Below are 19331 nucleotides of genomic sequence, written 5' to 3'. Positions count from 1 at the left end.
TTTAATACTTGTTACTTAGTATCACAGAATACATACCATAAAAGTCTATTTTATCACATTCAGACTATTTTTTAAAACCACTGTTTTTGTGTTGTCAGTATTATACATACTACCATAATTCAACTTGTTTTCTAAATTTCTCTGTAAGTCTGTTGATATAGACTCATCAACATCAACTGACTAAAAATTACATAAGCATTATGGAAAAATAATTAAAATATTGCTCTGGCATGTTGGTTCACAGCAAGTATTATGGTCAAAATCTGCTCTCCATGGCATTGGCGTTCCTCCACATATAAACTGCTGTAACTGTGGGTAAAACCTGCCCTAATATATTTAAGAATCAGGAACTGATTTATGTCCTTGCCCTGTAAACTTCTCTAGGCAATTTTTCTTGTGCAAGAATTTTTAACCTGAGGCAGGACTGAAGAATCAGGCCAACAGAAATATAACTTAAAAAATAAAAATAAACACCTTAAGTCCTTTTGCTCTGTTTATTGCCCTTAGAGGCCTCAAGACTCTTAAAACTCTGAGGATCTTCACAACTGAGATAGCACTTGATCTAGAGGGAAAAAGAAGTTATTCTGTTACTTTTAAGGTAACCGATTTTATCACTAAGAATAACAATGTTCTTGCAACTTCCTTATAAATGAAATTTCAAAAAAGTCTCAAGATATATATACAAGATTTTTTGAAGTATTTCTTTATTGAGTCTTTATTAATATTAGAAAATAGTATCAATCTCATAAGTACCATAAGAATTATTTTGATTTCTGGAGCAACTTGGGAATTAACAGCTCAGAAGCTTGTCTGACACTGTAATGCAGTTAAGTTTGGTCAGGAGCAAAATAGTCCCCAAAGTATTTTTCAGTATGGACAAGCTCTTTCAAAGACACTGTGTAAGTCCTGTAAATCAATGAATACCTTAGTTTCCAACCAGCTGGAGACAAAAAGATCTCAAATGACTCACATTCTCTTTGTTTAAGTAGCTAGGACTGCATCTTGAAGAAATAATAGCAGACAGCCTTTTAAAGAACGTATTGTGAAACTGAAAGCTTGTGTAATAGGTATTCTAGCACAAGCAGAATACAAAGCGGGAAGCAGTTGACTGACACCCAGCCCTTGCTCTTTTCTAAGTCACTAAGGGTTTCACAGATTATTTTAAATGAGGCACAACTGCTTAGTGAATCAATCTTTTATTATGTTTAGCCTGATCCAAACAAAGCACAAAAATCTCTTCACTACCACTTACAGTCCTGATTAAGGCAAAACTTCTCTCCCCTTCAAATACTGTTAAGTTACATATCCCAGTAGGTCAATGCTGAATAAGCAAGCTCATAGAATTAGGTTGTAGATGTGGCAATAGTACAAAAGAGGGTATATAAACCTCCTGAAGCTCCAGGAATTAGTTGCTATACAATGCAGTATCATGGTGCTCTTTCTTGTTCTCTTGGTAATAGCGGGAAGTAGCAATTTGTTTCCAACCCATATGAGTAGTGAGTTACAACACTCTCAACATACAGCACTACCTCTTGCCAGTCCCAACTCTGAATACTGATACTGCACACCCACACACAATGGGGGAACAAAAGGAGCTGAAACGCTTATTTCAGTATAAAACCCCAAAGCAAAAATAAATCATTCACATTATAAGTGTAGTACTTACTGAATACCAAATGATACCAGAGAAACACCCACAACCAGCAAATCCAGCAAATTAAAATAATTCCTGCAGAAGGACCCTTTATGAAGGAATGCTCCAAAAGCTGTCATCTAAAAATAGAATTGTTACACGTTTAGTCTATATTTCAATTTATTCAAATTCACATTTAGGCTGTTTACAAGACAATTGCCTAGAGTGCGAATGCATACAGTATTATCTCACTTTCTAAAAGCAATTGAGATATAAAACAATCCCACTATGTACATTAAATCTTTCATTTAAATCATAAAAATTCTGCTCAAGCAACACCAGCAAATGTGTTAATTGTTTCTGATGTCAACAAATGTTCTATTTTGTGTAAGAACTAATTAGGCCGAGGTGATTACACTGCATTGATTTGGCCTTTGTTAGAAAAATGAAGAAGAAAAGAAACATAAAATTTCCATGCTTACTAAACTGTAAGGTCCAGATTCTGACTCCTAATAATTCATACTATCTTGAGAATTCAAGGAGCTGAAAATGTATTGTAAAAACCTGAGAGTCGAATCTGGTACAGAGCTAGCACAAGGCTGTCGTAAGGCAGCATTACACTGCTATTTGCCTTTGGCTCACAGGAGACATGTTAAGACCATGAGTGGGTATCTTGGAATAACCTGGAACAACTCATAGACTGTTTTGTATTATGTGTGGACAAGGGTCCCCAAGTTTTGCTGGTCTGTGGGGAGTATCAAACATTGCTCTCTATTGGACTTTCTCTTCATTTTTTGCTTTCTGTGCCTAGATTAAGAAGAAAGAAGCACACAAAGGATATCTTGTGAAGGAACCTGCATGCATCATTTGCAGGTTTCATGAGGAGCCAGTGACAGAGGCTCTGTTAATTATGGCTGCAGACAGAATCTGGGCAGATGCTCTCAGGTATTGCAAAGCTGAATTTGGTTCCTGAATCTACGAATTAGACCGTTACCATAACTGCAAGTAAGTACCAGTTAAAAAATGCACAGAGGAATCCAGTGAAGCCATTAGAAGCACAGAATCTGCACTTGAGTAGAATTTTGCATGGGTTTTTCCATAGTTATGGATTAAGACTGAAACACTGAAACTAAAAACTTGAAATTAAAACAAGGATACCTTTGAAAAATACCTAGTAGTCAGTTCAGGTACATAGATTCTAATTTCTTCAGCCTTATGGTCCTCTTAAAACAGACCTGAGTACTCTCAGCTACTCATTGTTTTCCACAGGGAAGAAAACTCAATGCCAGCCAGAAAACATCTGGTATTGACTGTGCATTTTAAACCCATTACTTTCTATTCTGTTCTGTTCCTCAAGATGGAGCGAAAAGATTTTATTCCCTGTCCTCTTGCAGTAGACTATTACATCTTTCAAGACTGTTCCACAATGTAGAACAGAGCTACTGTCAATGGACATCTCAGTCCACTGTGTCACTACTCGTGTGCACAAACTTGCAGGTCTTTTGCATGAAAAACCATCAACGTCAGTGAAAGCTATGTATCTGCCGAGGAATGCAAACTACAAAAGATACATTTTTCTTGGAAGCCTTTCTCTCCTTATTCTCATGTTAAACTTGCTTTCATCATGGTCAAAATACTAAATGTTCCTCAAAACTAGAAGAATAAAAATCCTAAAGTTTTAACCTATGCCATGACATGAGAGAGGTTAATATATTATACAATTTCCAATAAATTCCTAGCTCTTTTCACTTACAGCTGTACAGAGCATGGCTAAATTCATTAAAATTAGTGGGAGTTGAACACTAAACTAACCTCGAATATCAAACCTACAGCTATCTACAAATACTCGTTTACACTGTAGTATGTTGTCAGTTAGCAGCACACAAAGTTTCATGTAAAGACTCCCACAAAAGTAAAGATACATTGACCTAAAAATACAGGTGAAGTACGTATCTCCCCATCTTTATATGGAGACTCGTATTTCAATCACTATAAATCCCAGCAGAAGCATCTGACTAAAACTCTCTATAGCAAATCATTCTATCCTTCACACAGATCAGGACCAAAGCAAAGCTTAGAGGGGATTTGAGGTGGTGAGCACTGTCACACAGCCTTCAGCGGAGCAGATGCTGCAGGACACTCACTGAGCTGCATGCCCGGGGCACCACCAGTGCTGCTCTCTTCCTCCTGCCTGTAATTCCACGCCAGTGGGGAATGGTTTAAATGGTGTGGGATTAGCACAGCTGGGGCAAGGTCCTAACCTGACCTTTGCTCTGATGTTTTCACATTTCCCAAGTACTGCAAACAGGATGGTAAGCTGGATTTCAACATCATGTAGGGATTACGTGAGAGAATTCTTAAATGCTTTAAACTGATATTGCAGCTTTTCTGTTATTCATATCCTCATTCATATCCTCAACACCATATAATGTGGAAATCCTCATGCCTGCAGAGCAGTCAGTAAGACAGAGCACAGGGAGACTCTCCACATGCTGAGAGTTATTCTGTTTTAATGCTTGTTTTTTGGACATTTATGAGCTTCTTTGCTGCAGCTGATAATATTGCCTCTGGTTATCTCAATTTTAGTTTCATATACTTTTTGCCTGGAAATTAAGGAATGCTATTGTTACTGCAGGTCTAGTCTTGAATTTACTCCTTGCAGAACACACGCAGCTTCTGCACGACTTAGATACTGTGGAAAGCACAACGCAAAACCCAGCACAGAAGACATGGAGGACTCCAGCCATAAGCAAGCAAAGCCAGTGTCTGAGACATGTTAGTAAAGCAGGCACTGTATACGTACGTGTGTCATGTTCTGGTTGTCCATTACATTTTTTATGGTACAATCTATCTTCCTTTATAAATACATGTGAGTGTCCTGCAGGGCAGAGCTTCCTGGAGAACGTGGAGTCAGGAGCATCAACATTTTTGGCTATGATGGGGCTTCTTGTTTCTTTGTAATATTCTACAATGACAGATTTCAGCAGCCCAAGCTCTAGAGCTTCCTACTTCCCTTGGATAACTCTCGAGTCGCTCAGTGTCAGAATCTTTTGCAATTAGTAGGAAAGTTGCTTTTCTTAATACATCCAATTATGCCTCTTTATGCCATGCTTTATAACTCCTCTGTCTCCTGCAGAAACACAATTGGAACTGCAGGAGCTATACAACCTGCTGCTCAGAGCATGTGGAAATTTACCGACTCTCTTCTGCCACAGAAATGGTGGTAACATATTTTGAATGGCTTCTCAAATTCGGAGTTGGGAACTAGTTTGATCTAATGCTACAGTTCTTTTCAATACTTTGTTCTTTCCTTTAGTTTGACCTTTCTCTAGCAGTGAAAAAACTGGGTATTTATTTTAGAATGTGTCCTGGTTTCAGCTGGGATAGAGTTAATTTTCTTCCTAGTAGCTGGTACAGTGCTGTGTTTTGGATTTAGGATGAGAACAATGTTGATAACACACTGATGTTTTAGTTGTTGCTAGGTAATGCTTACACTAGTCAAGGACTTTTCAGCTTCCCATGCTCTACCGACGGAGCAGGCTGGAGGTGCACAAGAAGCTGGGAGGGGGCACAGCCAGGACAGCTGACCCAAACTGGCCAAAGGGACATTCCATACCATGGGACATCATGTTCAGTACAGAAACTGGGGGAAAGCTGGCTGGGGGGGCCATTGCTTGGGACTGGCCGGGCATCGGTCGGTGGGTGGTGAGCAATTGCATTGTGCATCACTTATTTTGTATATTCTTTTATCATTATTATTATTATTACTACTACTACTATTATTACTTTTCCTTCCTTTTCTGTCCTATTAAACTGTCTTTATCTCAACCCACAAATCTTACTTCCTCCCCCACTGCCCCCCCGATTCTCTCCCCCATCCCACTGTGGGGTGGGGAACGAGCAACAGCTGGGTGGTGTTTAGCTGCCTGCCAGGTTAAACCACAACAGAATGCTACAAATTTTATAAGATTAATCAATTCTCTAGCAAGCTCCTCACTGCTGAAAATGAGAAATAAGGGGATAAATGTAAGTCTGGGAGAATATTCGCAAGCATAAAAATAGTCTACTACTTACAGTACAGCTTATCTTGTAAACAGCCCAAATATTGCATCAATTAGTATTAATCGAATCGCATTGTGAAGAGTATGCACAGCAATATGAGCAAAAGCTGGGAGAAGAGATTTTGTTAAGCTTAATCCTCAACTGGAAATGCAAAGTTTATGTACAGATTCTTAGTGTACCAGAAATTTTAAAGTTTATAGATCAGGGTTACTCAACCAAAAACTCATGGTGAATATGCACAGCATGATACTTTTAGGAAACGTGTAAATCTCTGAAAAAATATTTCACAAATTCCCACCAAAACTTTTCATTTATTTGTTCAGCATTTTCTTACATGTGAACCTAATCCTCAGTTATACGGCTTCAGTGCCAGAGTAAGCCTCATACATCTAAAATCTGAGTAACCCCAATGGATATTCTTAATAATCAGTACACAAACTATACATTAAAATGCCAATTTTTGACTCATGCATGGGTAATACATTTAAGCAAGCATATTTATGCCTTTCCGTGTATTTAAATGTATGCCCAAGATAAATGCAAAGTATCTTAGTATACAGATAGATAAATGCAAGATATCTTGCAAGTCCTATTGCAAGAAAATAGTTATCTACTATTTTAGCTCTGTGAATATAGTTCAGCAAAAGAAATGAGAAATTACATGCTCTCTCCTTAAAAGACTGATTATCTCTTTTGGAAATGCCAGAGCAAGGAGAAGGAAAAGCTCATGCGCAGTGAATTATTTTTCCCTTTTCTGACAACTGTAGTTTAAAAAGGGTAAAAAATGAATTATTAAGTTGATGTAATGATAAAAAAATCAGCTTCTTCATGCACCCAATGGTAAAAAATAACCAATCAAAACTATGAGGAACTGTCAAATAAAAAAATCCTCTGGTTTAAAAAAAGTTCAGCTTTGATAGCTTAGAGAAAAGGCGAAGAACACTTCAAGTGCCTTTTCTTGGCAGGTGACACACAAGGAAAATCCTTTTAAACAAACTTCCTTTAAAAACCTGTTACCTTCAAAATGATCTCAAATGTAAACATACTAGTGAAGACATAATCTGCATACCCTAGGATCTGGAAGGTAAACAAAAAGTTACAAACATTATTGCTAAAGCTGCTTGTGAGCTAACAAGGATCAATTAACAATGCATTACCTTTAACAGGATTTCAACAGTAAAGATGGCTGTGAAAGCATAGTCAAAGTAACCAAGTATCTGCAAGGTATAATATGTGCCACAGTAAGAAATCCATCTGTTAATAAATTTTTACAATTTAGACCACATGCACAGCAACACCTGAATTAATCTAAGTAGGTAGATGGGGAATTTATACAAAGTAGTTTAAAATTCTGGCTATTGTGCAACCATTTTTATTTACTTAAAAATTTATCAGATGCCACTGTGCTTAGATATTAGTTTTCACCCCTAAAGAGTTAACAGGACCCCATAAGCAACATGTTCTTTCAATTCAGACTTTCGTCTATCAGCTTTCACAGGTACTTTCTTCAGCCTTTAGCAGAGATACAGAATTTTACACAAAGAATAAATACTTATTAATAATAAATCCTTTTTTTTTTTTTTTTTTTTACCAAAGTATTGCATCAAAAGATAAAACTTCAATGGATGCTTCTAGACTGCACATCATTCCACATTCTACATATTGTTCCTGTATAGACTGGGCTAGAGTGTCACAAAGCAAATTAACGAATAACTAAATTACTTAAAATCAGCACAACAACTCTTTTTTATTGAACTTGGAAGATACAGCAGTGATTTATTTGTAGGAAATTTAAAAGAACCCACAACAGTTGCGTAGTGATATGCACACTTTTAAAAAGATTGTGGATGTGATATTGACCTCACTGCTGTCGACAGGAACACTGCCATATATTTCATTACAAGCAAGATTTCACACCCTTTCAAGGTGGCCATATTGCTAGCACCTAATTTAGCGATTGACATGCACTGCATTGGGTACTAGTTTAGTTTCAAGGATGCAGCAATCCAACTAGCAAACAGCTGTGCACAGAAACATGTTGCCTGTGGCTCAGCAACGAATAAAACGGGAAGGAGAAATAAAATAAAGAGACAACACATAAAGACAGTATTCCTGTTAGATCATATAAAAGGAAATAATTTTTTTGCCCATGTTCAGTTGAAGATCACATCCTTCTGTCCCTTGCTGTGGCTGAGAAAATAGGCAAACATTAAAGCCATTCAACAAAGATTAATCAGTAGGGAATTCACTCTAGAGTTAAAAGAAAGTATTTAAAGGCATTCTAGTTTGCAAACTTTCATTTCCTTGTCGAGCTGGCTGGTTGAAGGAACATGATCATTCAAGGTAGTAACAAGAAAATATGCAGGTCTGGTGCATTTGTGAATATTTACAAGAGGGCAACGCTTTCTTGAAATCACTCACACATTTTACCTGTCTGCGTCCCAAATAGGAATAATCCTTTCAGTTACCAGCACTCTCCAGTTACATTTTCCTAGTACTCCTCCAGTTACAAAACTAATTATCAGCCCTTCAAGCCATTTCTACAATAACAATTTCAGTATTGCCCACCAGCTCTCTTTTTCTTATCCATTAGTGTGATTTATTTATAAGATTGCACTTGTCCAGTTTTATAGATATGGGAAACACACAGCTCTACTGAATAGTACATGAAGAGTGTCTTTGTGCTTTGACCTCTTTTTACCTTTGAAGAAAGCTTTAACTTTTTGGTTTTTACTAATGTTACTGAAAAAATGTTCAGAGAATGTCAACAGCCAAAAGAGGACTTTCAGAAGCTGCATCTACACTAGCAAGAACTAGAGGGATACAACATCTACTGACCTAGTAGGCCCATCTTTCCTGTAAGAGGTGGAACAGTTTCTCTAACTCCATGGCAATCTCTACAGATCAATTTATACCTAAGACAGGAGAGGCCTGGAAGTTCTGTCAACGTATCCCAAAAGTCCCCACAGACTATTACCAAGTTGCATCATCTCAGCTATTTCATACCTAATCTAAAGCATGCACAACTCACAAAAATGAGAGACTTGCTTCACTGCTAATACAAGCGCAACAAGTGTAAGACAAACATTAGTGGTCACGAGAGTGGATTTATTTTTGTTTCTCTGTCTAATAATTGTGCATTTGAGTAACAGGCAAGTCTTCTACTATATTAAGAACTTAAAATGAGGGATTCAGGAATTTGTTTTAGGAGAACACAGATGTTTATACCACATAAACTACAGTTTTATTGAATAATAGAGACATTTCTGAAATCAATATTCTTACAAGTATTTTGTTTCTACAACTATATCTAAAAAAGGATGCAGAAACACTTTCAAATTTTCAGGTTTGTATATAGGCTGAAATGGCATTTGACTCTGAATCAAGGCAAGAGCTGGGCATGCTCTGATCCAGAAAAAAGTGAAACTTGTTTCATTTCTGATTTGGCCAATCAGGAATCCAAGGATCTTCAGGTCCGATGTGGTGGTACTCAGACTCATTAGTGTGGCCACACTAGCTTCTTTGAAAGAAGAGGTAATATCCTTACAAATGCATACACACAGTAACAGACTGATACTCTGAGTTCCCCAAGACCATACAATAGAGTCAATGAAGGAGAAGAGAGGACAGGTCAGAGGCTATTCCCAACATGTTATAAACAGCGATAATTTTAACTGGCAATCTTAAATCAGTGTCAAACAATGCGAGGCACTAAGAGTGATTCAGGAAATGCATATCAGGTACACCAGCTGAAAATTATGAAAAAACATGGAAATTATAAAGATTATGCTCAGCTTGAGCATATTTTATTCCAATATATTAATAGCCTACAAAGGAAAAACATTATGTACATAATAAATGGTTCTAATATCTATGATGTTCCATCAATAAAGTTACTTGTCTTTAAAGATTTATGGTTTTTAAAGCAAAAAAATACAAATGTATGACTTAAAAAAGGAAAAGGAAAGTTTCTTAACTTGAAAATTAGAAAACAGGCACTAGTCCCAAAGGATTGTTATCCTGTGAGGAGGTATTTATCTTCAGACATAAAAATTAAGGGCTTACATTATTTCGAAAAGAGTGGCTGCGAATTGGATCTTCTGCTGCTAGGGAAACACTACTCAGCATGATGAAGACAAGGATAAGATTGGTAAAGATGTGGTGATTGATGAGTCTGTGGCATCCCACTCGAATTCTGAAGAGGAGATACAAAAATATACCATGTGTGCAAATAGAACTCAGCAGATGGCTAATATACAACATATTTTCTATGACTCTGACAACAATGACAGAACAGAGCAACCACCAGTAGCTAAAAGCAGTGCAAATGCTTAAGTTATAGCTCTGATTTCTAAAAATGTAAATAAATCCAAAATCCAATCCACCTGTAGTGAAGACGCACTTATCAAAGGAATCTGAGAGAGGATTTCCCAGCTCCTGTTAGTTTTCTATGGGTTATGAATGCCACTACAAGTTCCAGCGTTTGTACCACTGTGCACACACATAGGCCAATGTCAAAAGGACCAATGCTAGATAATGTCATTTCAGATCCCCAGTTTGATTTGATTCTTATTAAAGCTGTCAAAAATAGTCATACGGTGAGATGTGGCTTAGGCTGCAGATCTCATTGTGCTACTTAGAGACTCAATCCAAATCAGAGTCGCCTGTGAAGATTTTCTTATAGAGTTAGAGGACAAGTGGGCGTTGAAGATTACAGAGCTGCTAAGTTGCAGCCACGTAAGAAGTGAAACTGTACATATGCTTAGAGTCACTGAGCACACAGTTATTAAAAATGCTATTGAGCACCTTGGTAGAGTAGGTCCGGGATTAAATTGGCAAAAAAGCAGGATCAGGTTTATAACTGACTAACACTGAAGTTGTCTAAATTCTGCTGAAGAATCAGAAGGTTCTTGGGGAAAATTTGTTCTCCTGTTACTAAGTAGATGATTTGAGCATAGTGTATCTTAGCGTGCTGGTTTTGGCTGGGATACAGTTAATTTTCTTTATAGCACCTAGTATGGGGCTCTGTTTTGGATTTGTGCTGAAAACAGTGTTGATAACACAGAGATGTTTTAGTTACTGCTGAGCAGTGCTGACACAGAGTCAAGGCCTCTTCTGCTTCTCACCCCACCAGCCAGTAGGCTGGGGGTGCACAAGAAGGTGGGAGAGGGGCACAGCTGGGACAGCTGACCCCAGCTGACCCAAGGGATATCCCACACCATATGATGTCATGCTCAGCATATAAAGCTGGGGGAAGAAGAAGGAAGGGGGGGACGTTTGGAGTGATGGTGCTTGTCTTCTTCCCAAGTCACCGTTACGTGTGATGGAGCCCTGCTTTCCTGGAGATGGCTGAACACCTGCCTGCTGATGGAAAGTGATGAATGAATTCCTTGCTTTGCTTTACCTATTAACCTGTCTTTATCTCAACCCACGAGTCTTCTCACTTTTACCCTTCTGATTCTCTCCCCCATCCCACCGGGGGGGAGTGAGCGAACTGCTGTGTGGTGTTTAGCTGCCTGCCGGGTTAAACCAAGACAGTTAAGTAAGATGGCCATTTTGGGATGAAAATATGTAGCATTAGTTGAGGCCAAAAGCAATTTGACATGTTCAACAAATCTTATGTTTTTGCATTCAGCGTATGTGTTCTTAAAATTACTAGTTTAAATAGCTGTTTTTCCAGTTTGTTTGAAAATTCTGAAGAGTTTTCGACAACCCATGCAATGAATAAGATACAAGCCCAAAACATTGTATCTTGATCATCACAACATCTTCTAAACTTAATTGTGATGAGCTCTACCACCGAGAAGACAGCGTTCTCCTGTGCCAAATAACTCTCAAGCTCCCTTCTAAGACTGCTCATGAAATTGCTATATATAAACGTAACAGCTATGTTCAGCCTATAGGAACTGAATTTAGTTCACTTGTTCACTTCCATCCAACAATCAGTAATGACTTTTACTGACTACAGAAGCTTGCTTTCTTCATCAGTGTAGGACTTCAAATGCTCTGGAGTTGGACTAAGCAGTGAAAGATTCCAATTCCCCCCCAAATCCAACTATTATTGTTCTTGATTTTTGAAATAATTTGTCTTTATCTTCAGTGTTTACTTGAATCTGGGAAAATGCGGTTACCGCAAGAGGAATATATATATCTCTCCTTTCTCCTTTTCTCTTTTTCTCTTATTTGATCTTCTCCTTCCTTACCTGTACAGCTCCACAGAGGTTCCTAGGGTTCCTAGGAATCCTATCTCACGTAAAAGATGCTCAGATCTTAACATCACACCTTTTATATCCAGTGACTAACATACTAAATAGCTAATATACGTTAAAGGGTACTTTTCAGACGTGCAGACTTGACAGACTATATCTACAAAATGCTATTATCTTCAACAGTGGGAAGCAAATTAATATCTTTATCAAATTCTTCCCATTTACCAAGCCATTCAGAAAATTTTAGGAGAGAAGCCAATCTCTCTCCTGTTGAAGATACTGGAGTTCTATTCCTAAGCTCATTGGAAGGAGGCCTGTTCCTTCACTGCTAAACCTTGATGGAATAAACCAGTATTTTTCAAAGTTATATTTACGGGTTGGTGCTGCTGAAAATGAAGAAGGCACTCCCTTCAGGGATTGGTGTTATCTTCTCCTTCATATGTAGTTCCGATATTCTCCGGGGACGTGGGCCTGCTGGTACTTCTGGTTCATCCTCTTCATCTTCTTCATCTTCACCTACTTTAAATTAAACACTTTTTTACTATAAAATAAAAAACATTGAGGTTTTGTTCATAACAATATAAAAGCACGGCTTCTATTAAAATATATATGGCTTATAGGAAATATATATTCAAAGCATGGCTTTAAAAATCTATGAATCAATATATGAACATCCATATAGTTGTCATGAGCTTATATACATGTTTATGTGCATATATGGGCATGTGCCTAAGTGCCCTGAGTACACTAATAGGCTTTACTCGCCCTGACCAGCCTCATCTGGGGTCTCCACTCACACCCCCTACACATGGGCTCTGGAGTCCCAGTTAAGCTCAGCCCCTGACCGTCAGTCCTTGTTGTAGGGGTGCCCTACGTCAGCTGTGTTGTAGGGGTGCTGAGCTCTGCGCACTGTTTGAGCACTGAGTGCTCAAAAGGTAGGGCAGATTTCTGTAACAGGCATCCAGACAATCAGACAGAACTGATTTTTAGATAAGTATGTTCACTGGACTGGAAGAAGCTAAGACAAAAGTGATCGAACATCATCAGCCCTGGAATGTCCTCTTCTGCCAAACGTTTCAGAAAAGTTTAGAATTTGCTCTCACATTCAGGTAGTATTACCACAGCAGTCTTCAGGCTCACAATTTTAACTCTCATATGCTCTTTGTACTGTCTAGGAAGCTGCAGGAAAAGATAATACTTAGCAGCTTACAGGCCCATTTATCCACTGATAACAGAGCACAACCGGCTTCAAAGGAATTGATTCAGTGTTCAGCAAGAACAAGTTTAGGATATTTTAGCAAACAAACTTAAATGTGTTTGTCTTCTGGCTGGTATTCATATACCTGGTACATCACAGGGTGGATAGGGATCTTTATCCTCATCCTCTCCTTCTCCATATTCAGCAATTGTCACCTACAGCAATGAAAGGGATGCACAAGAAGAAAACTAGATTTAAATACAGCTTCGAGTATAAAGTTCAACAGAAAGCAAACCAAATAAGCCTCTGAAGTCAGGGAAGCAATCCCTACGCTTAGTCTGAGTTTTCTGAAACAGGGTAACTGAGAAGAGAGCTAACAGTTTAATACATATTTTTAAAAGATGATTTTTCTATAGTATCCACATTCTTCTGGCTGTGTAGATCACAATGAGAATATAACCAACAGGCTTTGGTAAAAATTAGCAAGAATGTTTGAACATTGTACTAAGAGTTAATCAGTTATTAGTATCTTCCACCGGATTTATCAGGCAAAATACCTACAGGGATCTTAAAATAACGTCAAATTTTTCTAACATTAACTATTTCACGCTCTAAGAACTTCCCTTCTCAGGATATCCTGAAACCAAAAGGATTTTCTGGTTTAAGAGATTCTGTGAGGATGCAAAGCATCAGAACTAAGTTTCTTTTGCCTGGAAAAAAACGTAGGGATGATGTGTTCATAGAAGAAATTGTACAATGCACAGCACTCTTGAAAAGTACTCCCTAGCAAAATTAGTAAAACTGCTTCTTAGAAAAGACACAATTTTTAGAATAAACACCTTACTATCCTTCGGCTTCTTTTGGTCACCTTCTGACTTCTCACTTTTTTTATTTTCCAGACTCTCTTTTCTACAAAACAATACAATAACAATTACAAAGCACGTCATGTAAAGACATAAGATTTTAAGTGAGCTATACCCATTCTATGAAAAGAGAGCATACCTAAAACCATATAGTAAAATATTTAAAATTATTTGCACAGCTGCAGGTGTCAGAGCAATAAAATCTATTGCATTTGAATGCAATGATCCATTTAAAAGATTATAGTTTTGAATATAATTCCAGAAGCTAATCCCTAAAAAATTCAATGCATGATCATTACTCCTTTCTAGAGGGATAAACTGTGCCCTTGGACTCAAACAAACAACTTGCATTGACTTCAACAGGCCTGCACTGATTTCAAATGAAGGCTTTCTTGTTGCCTATATAAGGCTTAGAGAACCGATTCCACAGGGAGTTGTGCACTGCCAACAACAGATACATTCTTGTTCTAATTGCACAATAAATCCTACCGTTGCAATGTTTAAATATCAGTTGGCTTGTCATTATGTCCTTAATTCACCCCATTTTCCCAATTACTACCCAACTTTTATCTAAAATCATACTAATTGGGTCTTATTTTAATGTCTAGGTAAACTCTCTCATTTTTTTCCTGAGTCCAATAAATTTTCAAGATGGTAAAGACATTTATATGAAGTAAAGAAAATCCTTATGAAATAATTCAGTACCCTCCTCCTTCCCTCTCCTGCTTATTCAACATGCCCATGCTATTTTACCTCGCATTCTTTTTCCTTTCCTTTTCTTCAGCTTCTTCTTTCTGAGCTGTATTTAGACTTTCAGCATCTGCCAAGTTATCCACAGCAATAGCCAAGAAGACATTTAGCAAGATATCTATTTCAAATAATTTTAAGGACATTATGCCTTACTATACTTGTTTGGTTTATTATCAGCATGAACACTGACAATGTGAGAGATATAAAACACATGTTCCCAACCTACAGTGTAGAGACTTGTGATGCTGGAGCGTAGTGCAAATAACACTCATTTAATGGACTAGATTAATACTGGGTGTAAAATGAGCAGAGATCCGTTAGGTTTTAAAATTTTAAAATAGCACAATACTTGACGTATTTTTTAAATAAATGAAATTCAACTTTAAGCTGGCCTGAGGAAGTTTCAAATATGAAACACTGTCTATTAAAAGTGAAGACTGTTCAGGCATTTTGAAAAATTCATTTTTATAATGCACTATCTTCTGTTTCCACAACAATCTATATCAAATTCTGTATTTCAGTCCATATCAGTTGAGTACAAATACTGATACAAGTACCATATAGTGCAGAAAATGGAATGGTTTTGCCCTTTTATCACCTCCTGACCTTTTAAGAACTTCTGAGAATGACACTAGTTTCTGCTGCTACGTGGGGCCAAGGAAGTATTTCCAGTACACACTGAAGGCAGGGAGGGAGAATGCTTCAGCAGACTTAATCCTAACTGACTCAACATTCTTCCATGCAGATTTCTCTCATCTGGTCCCTGCACTATACAGTGGATCACTGGCTCCACTGTCAGTGTGTGTCAGAATTAACAGGGCTATATCAAGCGTCAAAAGGATGAACGGGAAATTACTGCCATAGAGATCAGACTACATCCATGCATTTTCAGAGGGAGGGATGTCAAATAGAGACAAGTAGAAAGAACACGGCTGTTTTCCCACTGAAGGAAGAAAAAAAAAATTCTCTGGTTTCTGCCACTGTGGTGGCGGGAGATAGACTCGGAGATCACTGGAGTCTCATTCATTAGGGAACAGGTGTACAAAGAAAAGTCTATTTAAAGGACTTAGCACATGCAGAAAGCATTTGCATGTCCATTGCAATTTACTCCCTTCTAGAGAAATTTTGCATATGTCCCTGGCACCCAGCCCCATTTGGAGATGTTTCCAGTGAGTGCAAAGGATACAGTTACCACAGATGAAGAGGATAATGAAATATATACAGACTATCATGCCTGATGATGATGGGCCACCATATGCCATTATGCCATCATACATAACAGCATTCCAGTCTTCACCTGTTAGAATCTAAGAAGCAGATATATTATTAGTAACTCAACATCAAAAAGAGCAATAGAGAAACACATTTCCTCTGACCACAATACACAATAAGGCTAACCTTCTGTATACATAAAGCAATACCATAATCTTTTCATGCATTGTTTTACAATTTCCGTTTAAATAAGTGTCTCCTGAAAGCTTGGGTTTAATTCTACTAGCTTTTATTTTATGCTACACATTTACATCACTGAACTTCAAAGGCAAAAATAATAAAAATAGAAGCCTATAATTTTATTGATTTTGGCATGCAAAAGTAAGAGCCCTGATTTTCAGTAATGCCACATATGTAGTAATGCCCACAAACGTTCATCATTCTTGAAAATCAAGTTAATATATGTTTTAAGGTTCTCTTTTTTTGAAATAGTGGCCACAAATCTTTTCTAGTGTATGCCATTTTTTAGTCCTGCAAATTGGTCTAACCAATTTCAGTTTTAACGGGGACTGGCCACCTTATCATAAATTATGTAATACACATACCACACACATACACTACTGCTATAGCTTTTGAAATGGTAGCTATTTTAAACTGAATGGACCTCAATGCTGCGGGAGAATTACATGATTTTCTTATTGGCTATTGTTTCATGGAAGTCTGAAAGAATTTTACAGAAATCTGTTGATTAGTTAAAAGGATAGTTTACAATGAGGCAACTCCACTTTTTCTGTATTGTAACGAAAATTCTGGGTATTACAATGCACGTTATAGGGGCACTTTGTATATTTCTAAGTAACTTCTTAAAAATTATCAGTTCTATCCTGAGAAAACATGCAATACTGACTCTCCTTCCAAGTAATTAATTGGTTGTTTGAGAAAATTATATGCATGCTAATTTCTGAAATTCATTTTTGGAGAGCTAAACTTATCAAGTTGATTTTCACAGTTATTGAGCACCCAACAGGTTGGTTGCTCCTGAGTGTATTCTGAAACTGAAAATCAGCCTAAAATCTGAAAAAAATCCAACTCAGCTGAGTTTGAAAGTACAGCCTTCATTTTTTAAAGGGGCAATGCCAGGTCAAATGTGGACACTTTTCCTCTTAAGGAAATTTCTCATTAAGATTTCCTTATGTCAAAATTACATGGAAAGATTTTTTGCTTGCTCTGGGCAGCCACCAGATGAAAATTCTACCAGAGACAGGAAGCTGGCACAAAGCTGAGTCTTGCAGGGTCAGCTTTAAACACTCACCTACAATGTCTGAAACCAAACATTGTGGTAATGTGCAAAGCTGAATGTGAAAATGGCTAGAAAGATGAAACCAATTAGCCTAATTCCAGAATCCAAATTGGGAAAAATAAAAAAAAGGATCATAAAGTAGTGAAAAGTAAACTGTGAGTATGGCCCTATCTTTTCACAAGTAACAGACACCTTGCTTTAAAATTTTAATAAACCTGACAGTGTCTCTTTAAAGAAATTCATACTTATTTTTATATTACAGTAAATGATATGACCCATATGCAAATATACACTCTTACAATGCTTCTCATTTTTTCCTGCTTGGGAATAGCTGAACTTTTATATAGCTAATGAAGTTAAAGAAAACAATTTGATTAAAATAAAAATAACATTCCACCTCTTTTTCTAGTCTGGTATTTGATGGACAAAGGAGATTTAATTTTGTGAAGTAATATGACAGCTATGTTGCATAGATAGATCAAATAAGACATGAAACAAATGGTACAAATGGTGCAGAGTTACCAGAGTACTGAATTTAATGAGCAGAATGCTACTTAAAGTAAACTGAATAAATAGTATTCGTGATTTTATTTTCAGGCAACATGATCACTTAAACAGTTTTGTTGATCATCAAAGGTAAAATGTTTCATACGGGATGAAAGAAAGTTACCTGGAATACAGTTAAAAGAGCTTGTGGAAAATTATCGAAGGTGCTCCGTTTTGTTTGAGTTTCATCAAAATTAAATTTGCCTCCAAACAGCTGCATTCCAAGCAACGAGAAGATTATGATGAAGAGGAAAAGCAGAAGCAACAGTGAAGCAATGGACTTCATTGAGTTTAACAAGGATGCTACCAAGTTGCTCAGGGATGCCCAGTGCCTATAAATTAAAATGCGTGTGTTAACACACACCAAAAAAACCCAAACAAAACAGTAAAAGAGCAGTGCATGATGAAGTATTACAAAAGAATTGCTGATCACCCTTCAGCTATCCCTAAAGTTAGCAGTATTAGTTAATCTTACCTTGTTACTTTAAAAATACGCAGGAGACGAACACAGCGAAACACTGAAATTCCAAGGGGTGACATAATTTCCAACTCCACCAAAATTGTTTCAACAATGCCACCACAAACAACGAAGCAATCAAAGCGGTTAAAAAGAGAAACAAAATAAGCCTGTAGGCCCAGGCTGTACATCTTTACTAACATTTCACAGGTGAATAAAGCCAGAAGAACTTTATTTGCGATATCTGGAACAAAATATTAAAAAAAAGAAAAAAGAAAGACATTCCTGAATTGTCTCATAGATTCAATTTTTATTTTAACTTATTAGTACTATACTTTCTATACTAGGTCACAGCCTTTTGCTTAAGAAGGAAGGAAGTACTGGTTTTTTATGTTGGATTGTATTTGATGCCTAAGTGGCAAAAGTTACACAAGGATGTAAAGCTTCCTGCGACCTCTGAACTATTCATCCTTCCAATCCATTGTGCAGTTCATGGCTGCTCAACTCACACCTTGAGTAAACACTGTAACTTAAGCATCACAGCCCACAGTGTGTTCTGCTGTGCCAGTTCCCATCTCCTTCCTCATCTTTCAAGCATGGTTTAACAATAAAAGTACAGGTATTGACAATTTAGTATTGTCATTTTTTTCCGGTATACCATTAAGCTGTTAAGTTATGCCATTAAGTTGTGGAAATCACACACATTCAGTCATTTCTTGTATCTCCCTTTGGCTGGGCTGAATATCCTTCAGGACAGCAAACAACAACAAAATGGCAAAGTACAAAAGTAGGCACTGATAGAATGCAAGTATCCATAGTCAAAAACAGGACAAATAATTTTTGATTGTACCTTGGACCTGGGTCAGCCAGTCAGGTTGATTATAATGCTCCGATGAGATAGTTAATGTATTCAGAAAGACCAAGACAATAACAAGCCAATAAAATGTGACAGATTTTACTGCAGCTCTACATTTTCTTCGATTAAATCGATTCCAGCGACGCCAGCGTCGACTGAAAGTTCAAATAAAAACAAATTTATTATTATACAGAAAACACATATGAACTTAAGGAGGGTTTCTTCTGTGTAGAAAACATAGTGCA

General features: G+C 37.3%; 1 protein-coding gene across 8 annotated transcripts in view; it reads right to left on the bottom strand.

The window, feature by feature from the left end:
• The window catches only part of CACNA1D (calcium voltage-gated channel subunit alpha1 D), a 213610-nt gene that overhangs the window by 62421 nt on the left and 131858 nt on the right, over positions 1-19331 (bottom strand). For 7 of the 8 annotated variants that reach the window (XM_076346263.1, XM_076346262.1, XM_076346268.1 and 4 more), the window contains exons 12-23: positions 19081-19241; positions 18249-18474; positions 17898-18105; positions 15902-16022; positions 14719-14833; positions 13942-14011; positions 13248-13317; positions 12279-12423; positions 9761-9890; positions 6853-6912; positions 1667-1773; positions 475-562 (exon numbers count right to left, since the gene is read on the bottom strand). In XM_076346263.1, coding sequence (XP_076202378.1) covers positions 475-562; positions 1667-1773; positions 6853-6912; positions 9761-9890; positions 12279-12423; positions 13248-13317; positions 13942-14011; positions 14719-14833; positions 15902-16022; positions 17898-18105; positions 18249-18474; positions 19081-19241 — 1501 coding nt within the window. Of the gene's footprint in view, positions 1-474; positions 563-1666; positions 1774-6712; positions 6773-6852; positions 6913-9760; positions 9891-12278; positions 12424-13247; positions 13318-13941; positions 14012-14718; positions 14834-15901; positions 16023-17897; positions 18106-18248; positions 18475-19080; positions 19242-19331 lie in introns of all 8 variants that reach the window. The other variant, XM_076346267.1, reaches the window with a different exon arrangement.

This window comes from Aptenodytes patagonicus, chromosome 8, assembly GCF_965638725.1.
Source record: "Aptenodytes patagonicus chromosome 8, bAptPat1.pri.cur, whole genome shotgun sequence".
NCBI classification, from domain to species: Eukaryota; Metazoa; Chordata; class Aves; order Sphenisciformes; family Spheniscidae; genus Aptenodytes; species Aptenodytes patagonicus.
This window is presented reverse-complemented; position numbering and strand designations above follow the sequence as displayed.